Source organism: Scyliorhinus torazame, chromosome 7 (genome assembly GCF_047496885.1).
Source record: "Scyliorhinus torazame isolate Kashiwa2021f chromosome 7, sScyTor2.1, whole genome shotgun sequence".
Taxonomy (NCBI): Eukaryota; Metazoa; Chordata; class Chondrichthyes; order Carcharhiniformes; family Scyliorhinidae; genus Scyliorhinus; species Scyliorhinus torazame.
In genome coordinates, this window is record NC_092713.1 from 140425226 (window position 1) to 140438393 (window position 13168).

General features: G+C 47.6%; 1 protein-coding gene across 2 annotated transcripts in view; it reads right to left on the minus strand.

The window, feature by feature from the left end:
• Window positions 1-13168, minus strand: part of LOC140426608 (procollagen galactosyltransferase 2-like) — a 313431-nt gene that overhangs the window by 20582 nt on the left and 279681 nt on the right. For both annotated transcript variants that reach the window (XM_072511594.1, XM_072511593.1), the window contains 3 exons: window positions 12510-12642; window positions 9125-9252; window positions 592-798 (listed from right to left, as the gene is read on the minus strand). In XM_072511594.1, coding sequence (XP_072367695.1) covers window positions 592-798; window positions 9125-9252; window positions 12510-12642 — 468 coding nt within the window. The remainder of the gene's footprint in view (window positions 1-591; window positions 799-9124; window positions 9253-12509; window positions 12643-13168) is intronic.

Here is a 13168-nt window from a genome sequence, read left to right on the forward strand (position 1 = left end):
TCTACCTAACCTGCGCATCTTTGGACTGTGGGATGAAACCGGAGCACCTGATGGAGCCCACGCAGACACGTGGAGAACATGCAAATTCTACACAAGTGTGGGATGAAACTGGAGCTTTATTTACCAGCTGTCTTGTCAAGGCCAATTTGAGATAGTAACAAAGATGTAGAAATTCTTTCTGATGGCACCCTTTTCCCCCCTCAGTGAATGGAGCAATTCACTGTCAGTGAGAGTGATGGCAAGTTAACTTACCGGGTATGAACAATCAGTCAATAATTGATTGGTACGTTAGATATTTTAGATTCAGGCCTCCCCAATGAAAGTACAGTCACCAAATATTATTATGGATTGGGCCAACTCTGCTACCCATCAGGAAATAACCCTACTATGGAAATTGGCAGATAACTCCATCTCTAATACTATTTTTCGCAATAAGAAGTTAACCTGCAGGTTAATCTCCACATCATGACTATTTTTCTTGATGGATGGTACTTATGGTAAAAGGCTAATACGCACTCTGCTGTCCTCTTCATTGCTGAATGCCATAATTCGCCTTCCTCCCCTCTGCCCAGGCTTATGTCAGGTACTTACACTGGATGTTTATTGTACATGATGGGTAGAAATTCATCCACTGGCAACATCTTCCCAAGGGGTTCAGCTGCCACCAGTTTTTTGGCCCCTTGCTGAGATATGAGGTAGGCCAATGTCCAGTAGGAATAATCTGCTTCTACCAGGTTCATAATGCCAGGCACAGACTTTTCCGGGTGGTCCACTTGCATCCGCTTCCGACCAACATAGCTGAAGTGAAAACAGTAATGGAAGATGTAAGTGACTTTGTGGGAAAGGAGCAGACTGACAAATATTTAAAGTGATTTTCAAAAGAAGCAAATGTGACGTAAGAAAAAAACGTTTCACTCAACGAGCGGTTGGAGTCTGGAATGCACAGCCTGGAAGTCTGGTGGAGGCAGGTTCAATCGAGGCATTCAGGAGGGCATTAGATGATTATTTAAATAGACACAATGTGCAAGGGTATGGCGAAAAGGCAGGGGAATGGTGCTGAGTCATAACGGCCGTTTGGAGAGCCTGGTAGACATGATGGGCCGAATGGCCTCCTTCTGCGCTGTAACAATTCTGTGGTACAGGTTAAATATAGTCCTGCATTTAGTCCAGATCCTAAACTCAGTGTGGTGCTTTCATTACTGAATGTCAACATAAAATTATTTCTAAGGTGTAATTGGACAAAATCTACAGGATGATTGACATAACAAAACAATAGCAGCAATATTAAGTTAAAGAAATACAAGGCCAAGACTTCATGTTGTGTATTCATCAAGCTCACTTGCTTAGTCTCGATAAAGACTGGTCTTCATATTGTTTGAGGTTGGCTAATGATCTATGAAATTGCAGTGCTCAACTATGACTTCCACTTTTCCAAACTAACTCTCATTATTTGAACCTCGAGAATGACATAGTCATAGAACATACAGTGCAGAAGGAGGCAATTCGGCCCATCGAGTCTGCGCCGACCCACTTAAACCCTCACTCCCACCCTATCCCCGTAACCCAATGACCCCTCCTAACCTTTTTGGTCACTAAGGGCAATTAATCATGGCCAATCCACCTAACCTGCACGTCTTGGGACTGTGGGAGGAAACCGGAGCACCCGGAGGAAACCCACGCAGACACGGGGAGAACATGCAGGCTCCGCACAGACAGTGACCCAGCAGGGAATCGAACCTGGGACCCTGGCGCTGTGAAGCCACAGTGCTATCCACTTGTGCTACCGTGCTGCCCCATGCTGCGACATGAAGGTCACAGTTCTTAATCAGAAAGTAAAACGTAATTTACTTTAATTTCACTCCACAAGGTCAGGATGTTAGACGAATTTTTCCAGACAGTGCCATCGTCAATCAATCTCAGGGCAGATGTAACATGGCAGAATGCGAAGTAAAGCATCGGAGTGCATCCATCCTAAAATTAGAGGAGCAACATCCTGCACCATCCTGGAGTCCCACTGAGCGACATTCCCAATTCAGTGCTGATTTAAGAAGGAAGTTTCCCACTGTGAGCCCATTCCCTTTGGAGCTAAACTGAGACTGCTCATGCTGACTTTCCTTCATTCCATTATAGTCAGCAGCAGGGCAGAGCTTATTCCCAGTAGTCTTGGCTTGTTTAGAATCAACAGTCAGAGCTAATTAACCACTCTCTAACTGATGTGTTGGGTAGGCTGGGTCGAGGTGAACTGCACTTGATGCAGTGTAGCGAGAGACAGACCTCCAACACTTGATAAAATGCAACACGATTTTATTCAACATCCAAACTATTATACATGTTCAACTGTGGGTTGACACTATGCTGACTTGACTGGAGACCTGACACTAGCCTGACCAGACTAACTTAGCTACCACATGGTGTAGGCACTGGCTAGCTCACAAGCTCTGACTGTCTCAGAGGCTGGGTCCCGAGAGAGCGGGAAAACTGGTGCTCTCTGGCTTTATAGTGGTCGTGTCCTGTCTGGTGATTGGCTGCTCTGTTCTGTGTGCTTACTGGTCATCCTGTGTGCCAATCACTGCCTGTCTGCACTCCATTGTTTACATAGATGTATATTATGACATCTCCCCCCCTTTTATTTTTCTATGTTGTGTGTGTTGAGACAATAAATATTAAGGTGCATGTGTGTGTGGATGTGTATATGTGCGTGACTATATACAGAATGTGCTAAAATGACCTTATGTACACAGGAAGGTGCCGCTAGTGCAGATATAGGGCAGATGAAATGGTAACAACGATATTTACAGAGATCAAAACGATAAGGTAACACAGTTGTGCAATAGTTCAGTCTATAAGTTTAGTCTCTGCAGCGGGCGACGAATTCTGGTTGACAACCTCAAGGGTGGATCAGGGACCGCCTGCCCTTGGATAGGCGGGACCAGCGGCAATGTGGTGGTCGCAGAGGTCGGCAGGATTGCTGGTAGATCGGTAGCCTCGTGGTAGGGCACGTCCGGAGGAAGCATTGTGTGAGGCGGGACATCATGGTTAGGTGGCGGGCGTGGAACTCTGCGCAGCGCCCGTCTGTTGCGTCGTAGGAAGGAGCCATCAGCCATGCGGACGAGGAACGATCTCGGGGCCACTTGCTTGACCACCACAGCTGTGGCGGACTAGCCGCCGTTAGGCAACTGCACACAAACACGATCAGTTGGAACCAGCTCGGGGAGATCCGTGACATGAGCGTCGTATGCTGATTTCTGTTGGGCCCGAGACTGCTGCATCTTTTGTATGACCGTGAGGTGGTCAAGGTCTGGAACATGGATGGCTGGAACCGTGGCTCGCAGAGTGCGATTCATGAGCATCTGCACGGGAGACAACCCACTGGACAGCGGGGTTGCTCTGTATGCCAGCAGCACCAGGTTGAAGTCGGAGCCTGAGTCTGCAGCCTTGCATAGTAATCTCTTGACGATATGGACCCCTTTCTCGGCCTTCCCGTTTGACTGCGGGTAGTGGGGGCTGGAGGTTACGTGACAAAATTTGTCTAGGCGGGCAAAATCAGACCATTCCTGGCTGTAAAAACGGACCGTTGTCACTCATCACCGTGAGCGGTATCCCATGCCTGGCAAACGTTTCTTTGCATGCTTCAATCTTCGCCTTCGACATGAGGTCGGACAGTTTCACCACTTCAGGGTAATTGGAGAAGTAGTCGACCAGGAGGACATAGTCACGCCCCTTGGCGTGGAAAAGGTCGACACCGACTTTGGACCATGGGGAGGTCACTATCTCATGTTGCTGCAGAGTTTCTTTGGGTTGAGCTGGCTGAAATTTCTGACATGTGGGGCAGGTGAGGACCATGTTGGCAACATCCTGACTGATGCCCGGCTAATAGACTGCCTCTCGAGCTCTGCGTCAACATTTCTCGACCCCCAGGTGACCCTCATGGAGTTGGCCGAGCACCATAGCTCGCATGCTCTGCGGAATCACAATCCTATCGAGCTTCATGAGGATGCCGTCCACCACCGTCAGGTCTTCCTTGACGTTGTAAAACTGGGGACACTGTCCCTTCTGCCAGCCATTCGTGAGGTGCTGCATCACACGCTGGAGCAGAGGATCCTTGGCCGTTTCCTCACGAATTTGGATGACCCTCTCATCAGTGGCCAGAAGGTTGGAGGCACACAATTGCACCTGCGCATCGATTTGGCAGACAAAGTCAGTTTGTTCACACGGTGTGGTGATAGATCTGGAAAGGACATCTGCAACAATGAGTTCTTTGCCTGTTGTGTAGACAAGTTCAAAGTCATAGCGGCGTAGCTTGAGAAGGATTCGTTGTAACCGAGGCGTCATGTCATTCAAATCTTTCTGGATTATGCGGACTAGTGGCCTGTAGTCCGTCTCAACGTGAATTTTGGGAGATCATACACATAGTCGTGAAATTTGTCGATTCCCGTTCGGAGGCACAGGCATTCCTTCTCGATCTGAGCGTACCGTTGCTCAGTGGGCGTCATGGCTCTGAAGGCATACGCAACTGGGGCCCATTAGGAGGAGTCATCCCGTTGGAGGAGCACCGCCCCAATACCGTCCTGGCTCGCGTCAGTGGATATTTTGGTCTCTTTGATAGGGTCGAAGAACGCCAGAACCGGGGCTGAGGTGAGTTTTGCCCTGAGCTCACGCCATTCGTTCTCATGAGCGGGCAGCCACTGGAATTCCTTCGACTTTTTGACGAGATGGCGGAGGGCTGTGGTGTGTGACGCCATGTTGAGAATTAACTTCCCGAGGAAGTTGACCATCCCTAGAAAGCGGAGGACCGCCTTCTTGTCCCCTGGGGTCTTCATGGCATTGATCGCCGAGACCTTGTCAGCATCTGGCCGCACGCCTTGCTGCGAGATGTGGTCACCAAGGAATTTGATTTCTGATTGACCGAACGAGCACTTGGCTCTGTTGAGTCAGAGGCCATGCTCATGGATTCTGTGGAATTCCTGCTTGAGGAGATCAATGTGTTCTTGAGGAGTTGTGGACCAGATTATGACATCGTCAACATACACGCGCACCCCCTCGATACCCTCCATCTGTTCCATGATGCGGTGAAATACCTCTGAGGCAGAGATGCTGCCAAAAGGCATCCGGTTGTAGCAGTAGCGACCGAACGTGGTATTGAATGTGCACAGCTTGCGACTGGATTGCCAGAACCCCTTGGAAGCGTCCAGCTTCGTAAAGAGTTTGGCATGAGCCATCTCGCTGATCAACTCCTCTCGTTTTGGTATCGGGTAATGTTCTCTCATGATGTTGCGGTTTAAATCCTTGGGGCGATGCAGATTCGAAGCTCCCCTGACGGCTTCTTGACACAGACCATGGAGCTGACCCAGTCCGTGGGTTCTGTGACCCTTGATATGATGCCCTAGTCCTGGAGGTCCTGTAACTGCTGCTTGAGGTGGTCCTTGAGGGGTGCCGGCATCCAACGTGGTGCGTGGATCACAGGGGTGGCGTTTGGTTTGAGCAGGATTTTGTATCGGTATGGGAGTGTGCCTATTCCGTCGAACACGCTGTGCTACTGCGTGATGATGTCATCAATTTCAGCCTGGAAGTTCTCATCAGGTGAGCCCGTCGCCTGTGAGGATGACATGGTGTGGACTCGCTGAACCAAGTTCAGGAGATTGCAGGCCCGAGCACCGAGCAGTGAGGCTCTGTCAGGTCCCATGATCTCAAATCGTAGTGTCGCTTTACATGACTTATTGGAAACTCCGAGTTGGCATGAGCCACTGGCAGCTATGGCATTGCCATTGTAGTCAACGAGCTGGCAGGTCTGACACGGATGGTGTTGAGATCGGATTTGTAGATGAGGTTCGCCGATGCGCCGGTGTCCAGTTTGAACCGGATGCGAGCCTTGTTGACTGTGAGGACACTCGTCGTCGGGATCCACGCTGAGGATCGGGAGGTGCGTCGCTGTCTTGCAGAATGGCAGTGCATGCTTCGTAATGATGCCCACCCGGTATGGAGATTTGAGGCACGCAGCATCAGGATCTGTTGGGCTGTCGGGGTCGGAGCCTGGCATGGCCTGCTGTATTGAATGGACACTTCTGCGCCGCGGCTGGGATCGCTGGATGCTGGGCAGTGGAGCAGATCTGCAAAGGGCTGCATAGTGGCCAAGCTTGCCACACTGTAGACACCGTCATGATTTTGCCGGACATTGCCACTTTAAATGGGCGGAGCCACAATTTGGACACGTCATGACGCCAATGTCAGCGCGTTCCGTGCGCCATCGCGCATGCGCAGTGCGGTCGAACAATGTACGCATCTGCGCAGTCTGGTCGTCGGTCTCATCGTCCCCTCGGTTGTGGCGAGCATGCGCAGGGGCCCAGGAAAAGTGCGCGGAATGGCCACTCTCGTCAATACTTAGGCCCTGCATTTGTGCGAAGGCCTGCACCCGTTCCGCCTCGTGGGAGGTTAGCTTTGCCGTTTCTGCCGCCCTGATGTGGGAGTACCGATTTTTAGCACGTTCGTGGAGAACGCACGTTTCGATGGCGATGGTGAGGGTGAGCTTCTTGACTTTCAGGAGCTGCTGGCGAAGGGAATCAGAGTGGACCCCGAAAACGATCTGATCCCGGATCATGGAATCAGTGGTCGAGTCATAGTTACGTGACTGCGCGAGGATGCGGAGATGGGTCAGAAAGGATTGAAAAGGTTCACCCTTACCCTGAAGCCACTGCTGGAAAACGTACCGTTCAAAGCTCTCATTCACCTCAATGTCGCAGTGGCTGTCAAACTTCAGTAGGACTGTTTGAAATTTCGTCTCGTCTTCGCCTTCAGCGAATGTAAGGGAGTTGTAGATGTGGATGGCGTGGTCCCCGGCTGTGGAAAGGAATAGTGTGATTTTCCTGGCGTCCTATGCGGCCTCAAGATCAGTGGCTTCTAGATAGAGTTGGAACTTTTGTTTGAAGATCCTCCAATTTGCACCGAGTTTGCCGGCGATGCGGAGCTGCGGAGGAGGGCGGACGTTTTCCATGTCACCGGATGGCTGTTTGCTGGTCAGCGCTGATTCACTCAAGGTAGATTTGTCAAATTTTCAGAATCACTCAGCTGGTACCATGATGTGTTGGGTAGGCTGGGTCGAGGTGAACTGCACTTGATGCAGTGTAGCGAGAGACAGACCTCCAACACTTGATAAAATGCAACACGATTTTATTCAACATCCAAACTATTATACATGTTCAACTGTGGTTCAACACTATGCTGACTTGATTGGAGACCTGACACTAGCCTGACCAGACTAACTTAGCTACCATATGGTGTAGGCACTGGCTAGCTCACGAGCTCTGACTGTCTCAGAGGCTGGGTCCCGAGAGAGCGGGAAAACTGATGCCCTCTGGCTTTATAGTGGTCATGTCCTGCCTGGTGATTGGCTGCTCTGTTCTGTGTGCTTACTGGTCATCCTGTGTGTCAATCACTGCCTGTCTGCACTCCATTGTATGCATAGATGTATTTTCTGACACTAACCTGCCGCATCAGATCTTCCGCAGAGGTTGAAGGTTTTTAAAAAAAATTTAAGTTCGGAAGAGACATTTATAAAAAACAAATATTCAAATAAAAGGCCATATCCGAGGGCAATCTTAAAATTAGAAAAGCATGGCGATTGATGCTAAGTGCCCATGTCGATCCTGCAAAGTTGTATAATAAAGGCCTTTAAAAATCTTCTTCATTATTATTTTTGGAGCAGCCTCGGTGGTCCTCTTAAGAATTCCTGGTGCTCTACATCCAATAATACTGGGCAGAGGATCATTCCATGCACATCTGCCCACTGGTATTAGAAAATTGTGCCGGATCCTATAAATAGCACAGGCAGGCTGTAGCAAGCAGGTGCACTGGCTGCCTATTTCAAGGCCCTCTAGACAATCAGGCTGAGTAGGCCTCAGTGTAGCCTGAGATTGAGACCAGTAATTTGAATCGCTATTTGGGATCTGTGGGTACTTTGAAAATAGTGCCTTGCGTACAGGTTCTGTGTCACTGATAAGCCCATTATATTTGAGGTTGCCCGTTATGAAGAGTCTGACACAGAAGGTGTGCCCAGTCTAAAGCTGCAAGTTTGTACTGATGCATGCAGCCAGCAATTGAAAAAGTGAGAATCATTCTCCACAAGCAGATGGTGTGTGCTGAACATTTTGCAAGAAACAAAATATCTTAGTAAACCCGACTGGGTTATTTAAACCACACACACACGCACGTGCGCACGTGCATCCAGACCATAACCCAATGGCTGAATAGATGAGATTTCTGCAGCACCCACTCATTCTATTACAGAGTTCGTCCTGGTCCACAGTCCCATTTTATCTTTTACTTCATCCAGATCAAGTGTTCCTTCTTTTCAAATGCCAAGGATTGCAAACTTCAACAATCCTGAGTTAGCAATGTTCTTTCTGATACTTCTTCTGATACTAACCAACCTTGCAATGATTGATTCCCCCATGCCCTTCACTCTATCACATATTGTTATATATTGTTGTATTATCTGTAACTACCTATAAAGAGCTAGGAACTCATTAGCAGGGAGCTAATTGTAATGTACAAGTGTTCCCGGGGGCCACATTGCACTGCTGCATCAGAGGCTCATGTGAAGTATAACAAAACCAGTTCAATCCAGTTCTTCTATTGTACCAGACAGCATAGCAAAATTAAACTTAGAGTTTCAGATCGTTCCAGCCTTAATTAGCAACATCTGGGAACCAAAAGACAATAAAAACACATACCAAAGCCTTTGTACTTAATTTTTTCTCCTCCTTCCTATCCCGTTCCTCGCTCTGTGTTTACTTAAAAAGCTCTTACTTAAAAGCTCCCCACATCAAACTTTAAAACTGTTAGGTTTCCAACATCTTCTCATTCTGGTCAAAAGTCATCGACCTGAAATACATTGTTTGTCCCTCCACTAATGCTGCCTGCACTGCTGGCTGGGTTTTACAGCATTTTCTTCTTTGTGCATCAGGAGATAGCTGTTCTAGCCAAACTGCATGTAGCCAGCACATTGGTTAGTGTATTCCGTCATTATAGGTTCTGAGGAAATCTAATTTAGAAAACTGTGGTAAAATCAGAGAAGTCCTGCAATGTTGAATCTGAGGTTTTGAATCAGTTGCTGTATGTTGAGACTCACATTAGATCCCAGTCCAGCTGGTTCTCCTCGATATCGTCCATGAGCTTTGTTATTCTTCTTCGAAAATGTGTCTGAAACCTATTGTCATCTTCTAAGACGAGGGCCTTCTTTAGTCCTCGGTCAATGACCTGAAATATAACAGGCAGAACATTCAAAAATGTTTTGTTGCACAGACGGGGCCTTAAGTATGGAAGATTAAAGGCAGATCGAATTGAGGTGTTTAAGATAGCTGAAGGATTTGATTGGATAGATCGAGAGAAACTATTTCATCTGATGGGAGAATCCTCAGGAAGGGGTGTGGGGAGCGTGCAACTCGGGTTGGGGGGGTTAGAGGTCGGGGTGGGGGGGGTGCCATACCTTGGGGGTGAGGTTGGCAGTGGGGTGGTTCGAACCTCAGGGTTGGTGGGACCTTGGGGGATGGGGGGACGGTTCCAGGGATGTGGGGGGAGTCTTGTGCTGTCTGTGTCTTTACAATAGTTACCCAGAAGTTAGAAGAGGTTTTAATGCATCTGACCTTTTCTGTGTACTCATCTGAGGTTTGTGATTTAAATTACATTTTTGGGTGGTTCGCAGCACTGGGCAATTGCCCAGGGGAATTGCATTTTTAGACAATTGCCGTGAAAACCTTTAGTTGGCAACCTCTGAAGAGGTCCCATCTCCTCCCCTCCCAAATCCGATGCTGGGGAGCTCGGAAGTTACAGCATAGAATTGTTGTAGTGCAGAATGAGGCCATTCGGTTCTTCACGCATGTGCTAGCTCCCTACAAGAACAGCTTACCCAGCCCCACACATCTGCCTTTCCTTGTAGTCCTGCAAATTATCTCTCTTCAGATAATTATTTCATTCCCTTTTGACAACCATGATTGACATTTATTTATTTGAAATCCTTTATAAGGATCAAACTTTAAATTTTTATTAATCAACCCCTGCTGTGGTTAGTTGCAGTTCCTTGGACTCAGCCTAGATGGCAGTCTCTTCTTTTTTATATAGTACCAATTCCCAGTTATTTTAAAGACAGAGGGTAGTGACATTTTGCCTGGGTGCCCAAACCTGTTATTCTAAATCTGGAGGAAGAAATTCTCGACACATCAATTTTGAAAGTGTTTGAAGTCAGATGTTTTGTTCATTACTGTAAAAACAGGCAGCTAATTGTACACTAGACATTGAAAAGAAATGCTGATTCACTTGCATCTGGCAATGCATAACTCATAGAAAAAGTTACCATAACTGAGGAGCTACTATCAAAGATCACAAGTGGGTTCTCCCCGTGCCTGCGTGGGTCTCACCCCCACAACCCAAAAAGATGTGCAGCGTAGGTGAATTGGCCACGCTAAATTGCCCCTTAATTGTAAAAAAAAGAATTGGGTACTCAAAATTTATTTAATAAATTTCAATAATTTTGTTTTTAGATCACAAGTGGTAGTGGAGGGGCTGGTAGATTTGTCCAGCACTCCCCATTGTATAAGTAATACAAATCACCAAATCAACCAAGTAAAACCAGAAGGAGAGATGATGGGTGGGATTTTATAAACAAATGGCCAAGTATCAGGCTCTGACTGAAAAACCGGCGTGTTGATCCCCAGAAACAGACAAATTTTCTGACCAGATCTTCGAACACTTTGTCAGAAAATAATTGGTGTGCGTGTTTAGCTCCGTCACTCTGGCGGGACTGGGCCTAATGGAGCCGCAAACCTGGCCACATAGAGATCGGGCGCCACTTGTAAAGGGCGCCCCAATCAATGAGAACACTGAGAACCCTCCCATTCGCACACCCCTCCCTCCCACAGCCATGGAGGATCCTACCACCCACCAAGTTTCGGGGTGACCCCCCCTGCAACCACAAAAACACTGGGGAGGGCACTCTCCCACCCCATACGTTCACTGATGCACCCCCTCGCCCCCAAGGAGAAGGGTTTGCCCCCTCTCACTGCCCCACAGCACTGACCCCAGCACAACCCCTGGCACTGCCAGAGGGCACTGTCATTGCTTAGCCTCGGCCCTCAATCCTGGAGCCTCCAGGCACCTCTGTACACCCGGTGTGGCCACGACTGGGTTTCGATTCCGATGATCAATAGTGAGTCACGACGGCGTTACATCACGGCACCAGGGCTAAACATCACATAGGGCTGGAAGGTACGGTGTAAAGATGTTTAATTATATTTAAATTCATGGAAATCAGGTTCTTGCCCTTTCTGGGCGTGAACCTGATCACGTCACTGGCAGGGTGTGGGGAAGATCTAAAACTGAGATTTCACCGGCACAAATCCCGTTCTGGCCCTCTCGTGAGATTTAGCTGCCAAATTTGTGCGCTGGCCTGAAAAATCACACCCGATATCTGGTTCTATTTTGCTTCTGTCCATTCAATGCGCTGTACTGATATCCAAACTAAATATACATTCGCTTCCAGCTTAGAGATTCAGGCTGATATTGAAAGTTCTCTGGTAGTAGTTCTATAAAATGGCTAACAGCTGCAAGTCAAACAAATGATCTTGCAAGATTGATATTCACTTTTTTCTTGATTCAAAAAGGCTTCCATCGTGAGTTATGTACAAGAGATCTGAGTTGCAGTACAGAAATGTATGGGCAGAGGGCGCAATCTACCGGTTTCATCGGGCTCGACTCTCAGAGATGCAACAAAGCCGGTACCTTGCGAGAGATTTATGATGCTCGTTAAGTTTCGCAAGATCTAACAAGATCTCACAAGGCATTGCAATCTGGGTCCCGCCCTCAATGGGAAAATTCCGGTCTTTGTTTCTGAATTGATGTTTCTACATCAGCAGCATAAAATCTCCAGGTAGGGCAGCACGGTGGTGCAGTGGTTAGCACTGCTGCCTCACGACGCCGAGGTCCCAGGTTCGATCCCGGCTCTGGGTCACTGTCTGTATGGAGTTTGCACATTCTCCCCATGTTTGAGTGGGTTTGGCCCCACAACCCAAAGATGTGCATGCTAGGTGGGTGGCCACTTAATTGGAAAAAAATAATTGGGTACTCTAAATTTTATAAAATCTCCAGATGCATTCATTTCAAGTCACAGAGCATTCTTAAAGCATTAGGAGCTCGAATGGAATCGCTGGAGGTAGATAGCCACACTTGTAAATTAAAAATAATTTGTTTTTCTTTTTTAATTAAGGGGCAATTTAGTGTGGCCAATCCACCTATCCTACATATCTTTGAGTCGTGGCGGAGAAATGCACGCAGACATGGGGAGAATGTGCAAACTCCACACAGAGAGTGACCCGAGGCCGGGATCGAACCCGGGTCCTTGGTGCCGTATGGCAGCAGTGCTAACCACTGTGCCATCATGCTGCCTACCACACTTTTAAATGACAACACATCTACAATTGCCTGAAATAGGTGAACATGTTGGTGAGGATCAATCGTCTTACCTCTTTCCAGATGTAATAATGACTCAAGAAGCAGCCTATTTCTCCCCGTGTCAGTATTCTTCCTGAGTAAGGGTCATGATATCCTGGTAACATTTCAATGTTGAGGGCTTTCAGGTGACTTGTGTTGAGGGCTCTGTCAATACAAAATGTCTGTCATGTTATGGTGCCCTATTTCTGAGCTGGGTTATGACATATTATGGAAAGAGCCATCCTTGGTGTGCAATAATCTGGAATGACACAGAGCCTGTGGCTTTTCCTGTCATTATCATGCCCCAGTTCGACTACACCCGATCAAATGGAAGGTTTGGAACGTAAGACTCTCAATCTTATCATACTGTTTGATGACACATGGATCACGGTTTGAAAACCTGTTATGAGCTGATAGTGATAAATACTGATTGCAACATAAACCTTGGGCCTGCTTGTTTAATCTCAAGTTATCTGAACCTTGGCAAGACCAAAGCTATTCTGCTTGGGTTAACTCCAACACTTCTTATTTTGGACTGGAGCAAGGTGTATAGTGGGATTCCCAGGGATCGGTGTTGGGGTCACTTATTTTCCTGATATACTGGATATAAATGACCTGGATCTTTGTATGCAGAGCTCAACTTGAAAATTTGAAGATGGCACAAAGCTCAGATGCATTATGACCTCTGAGA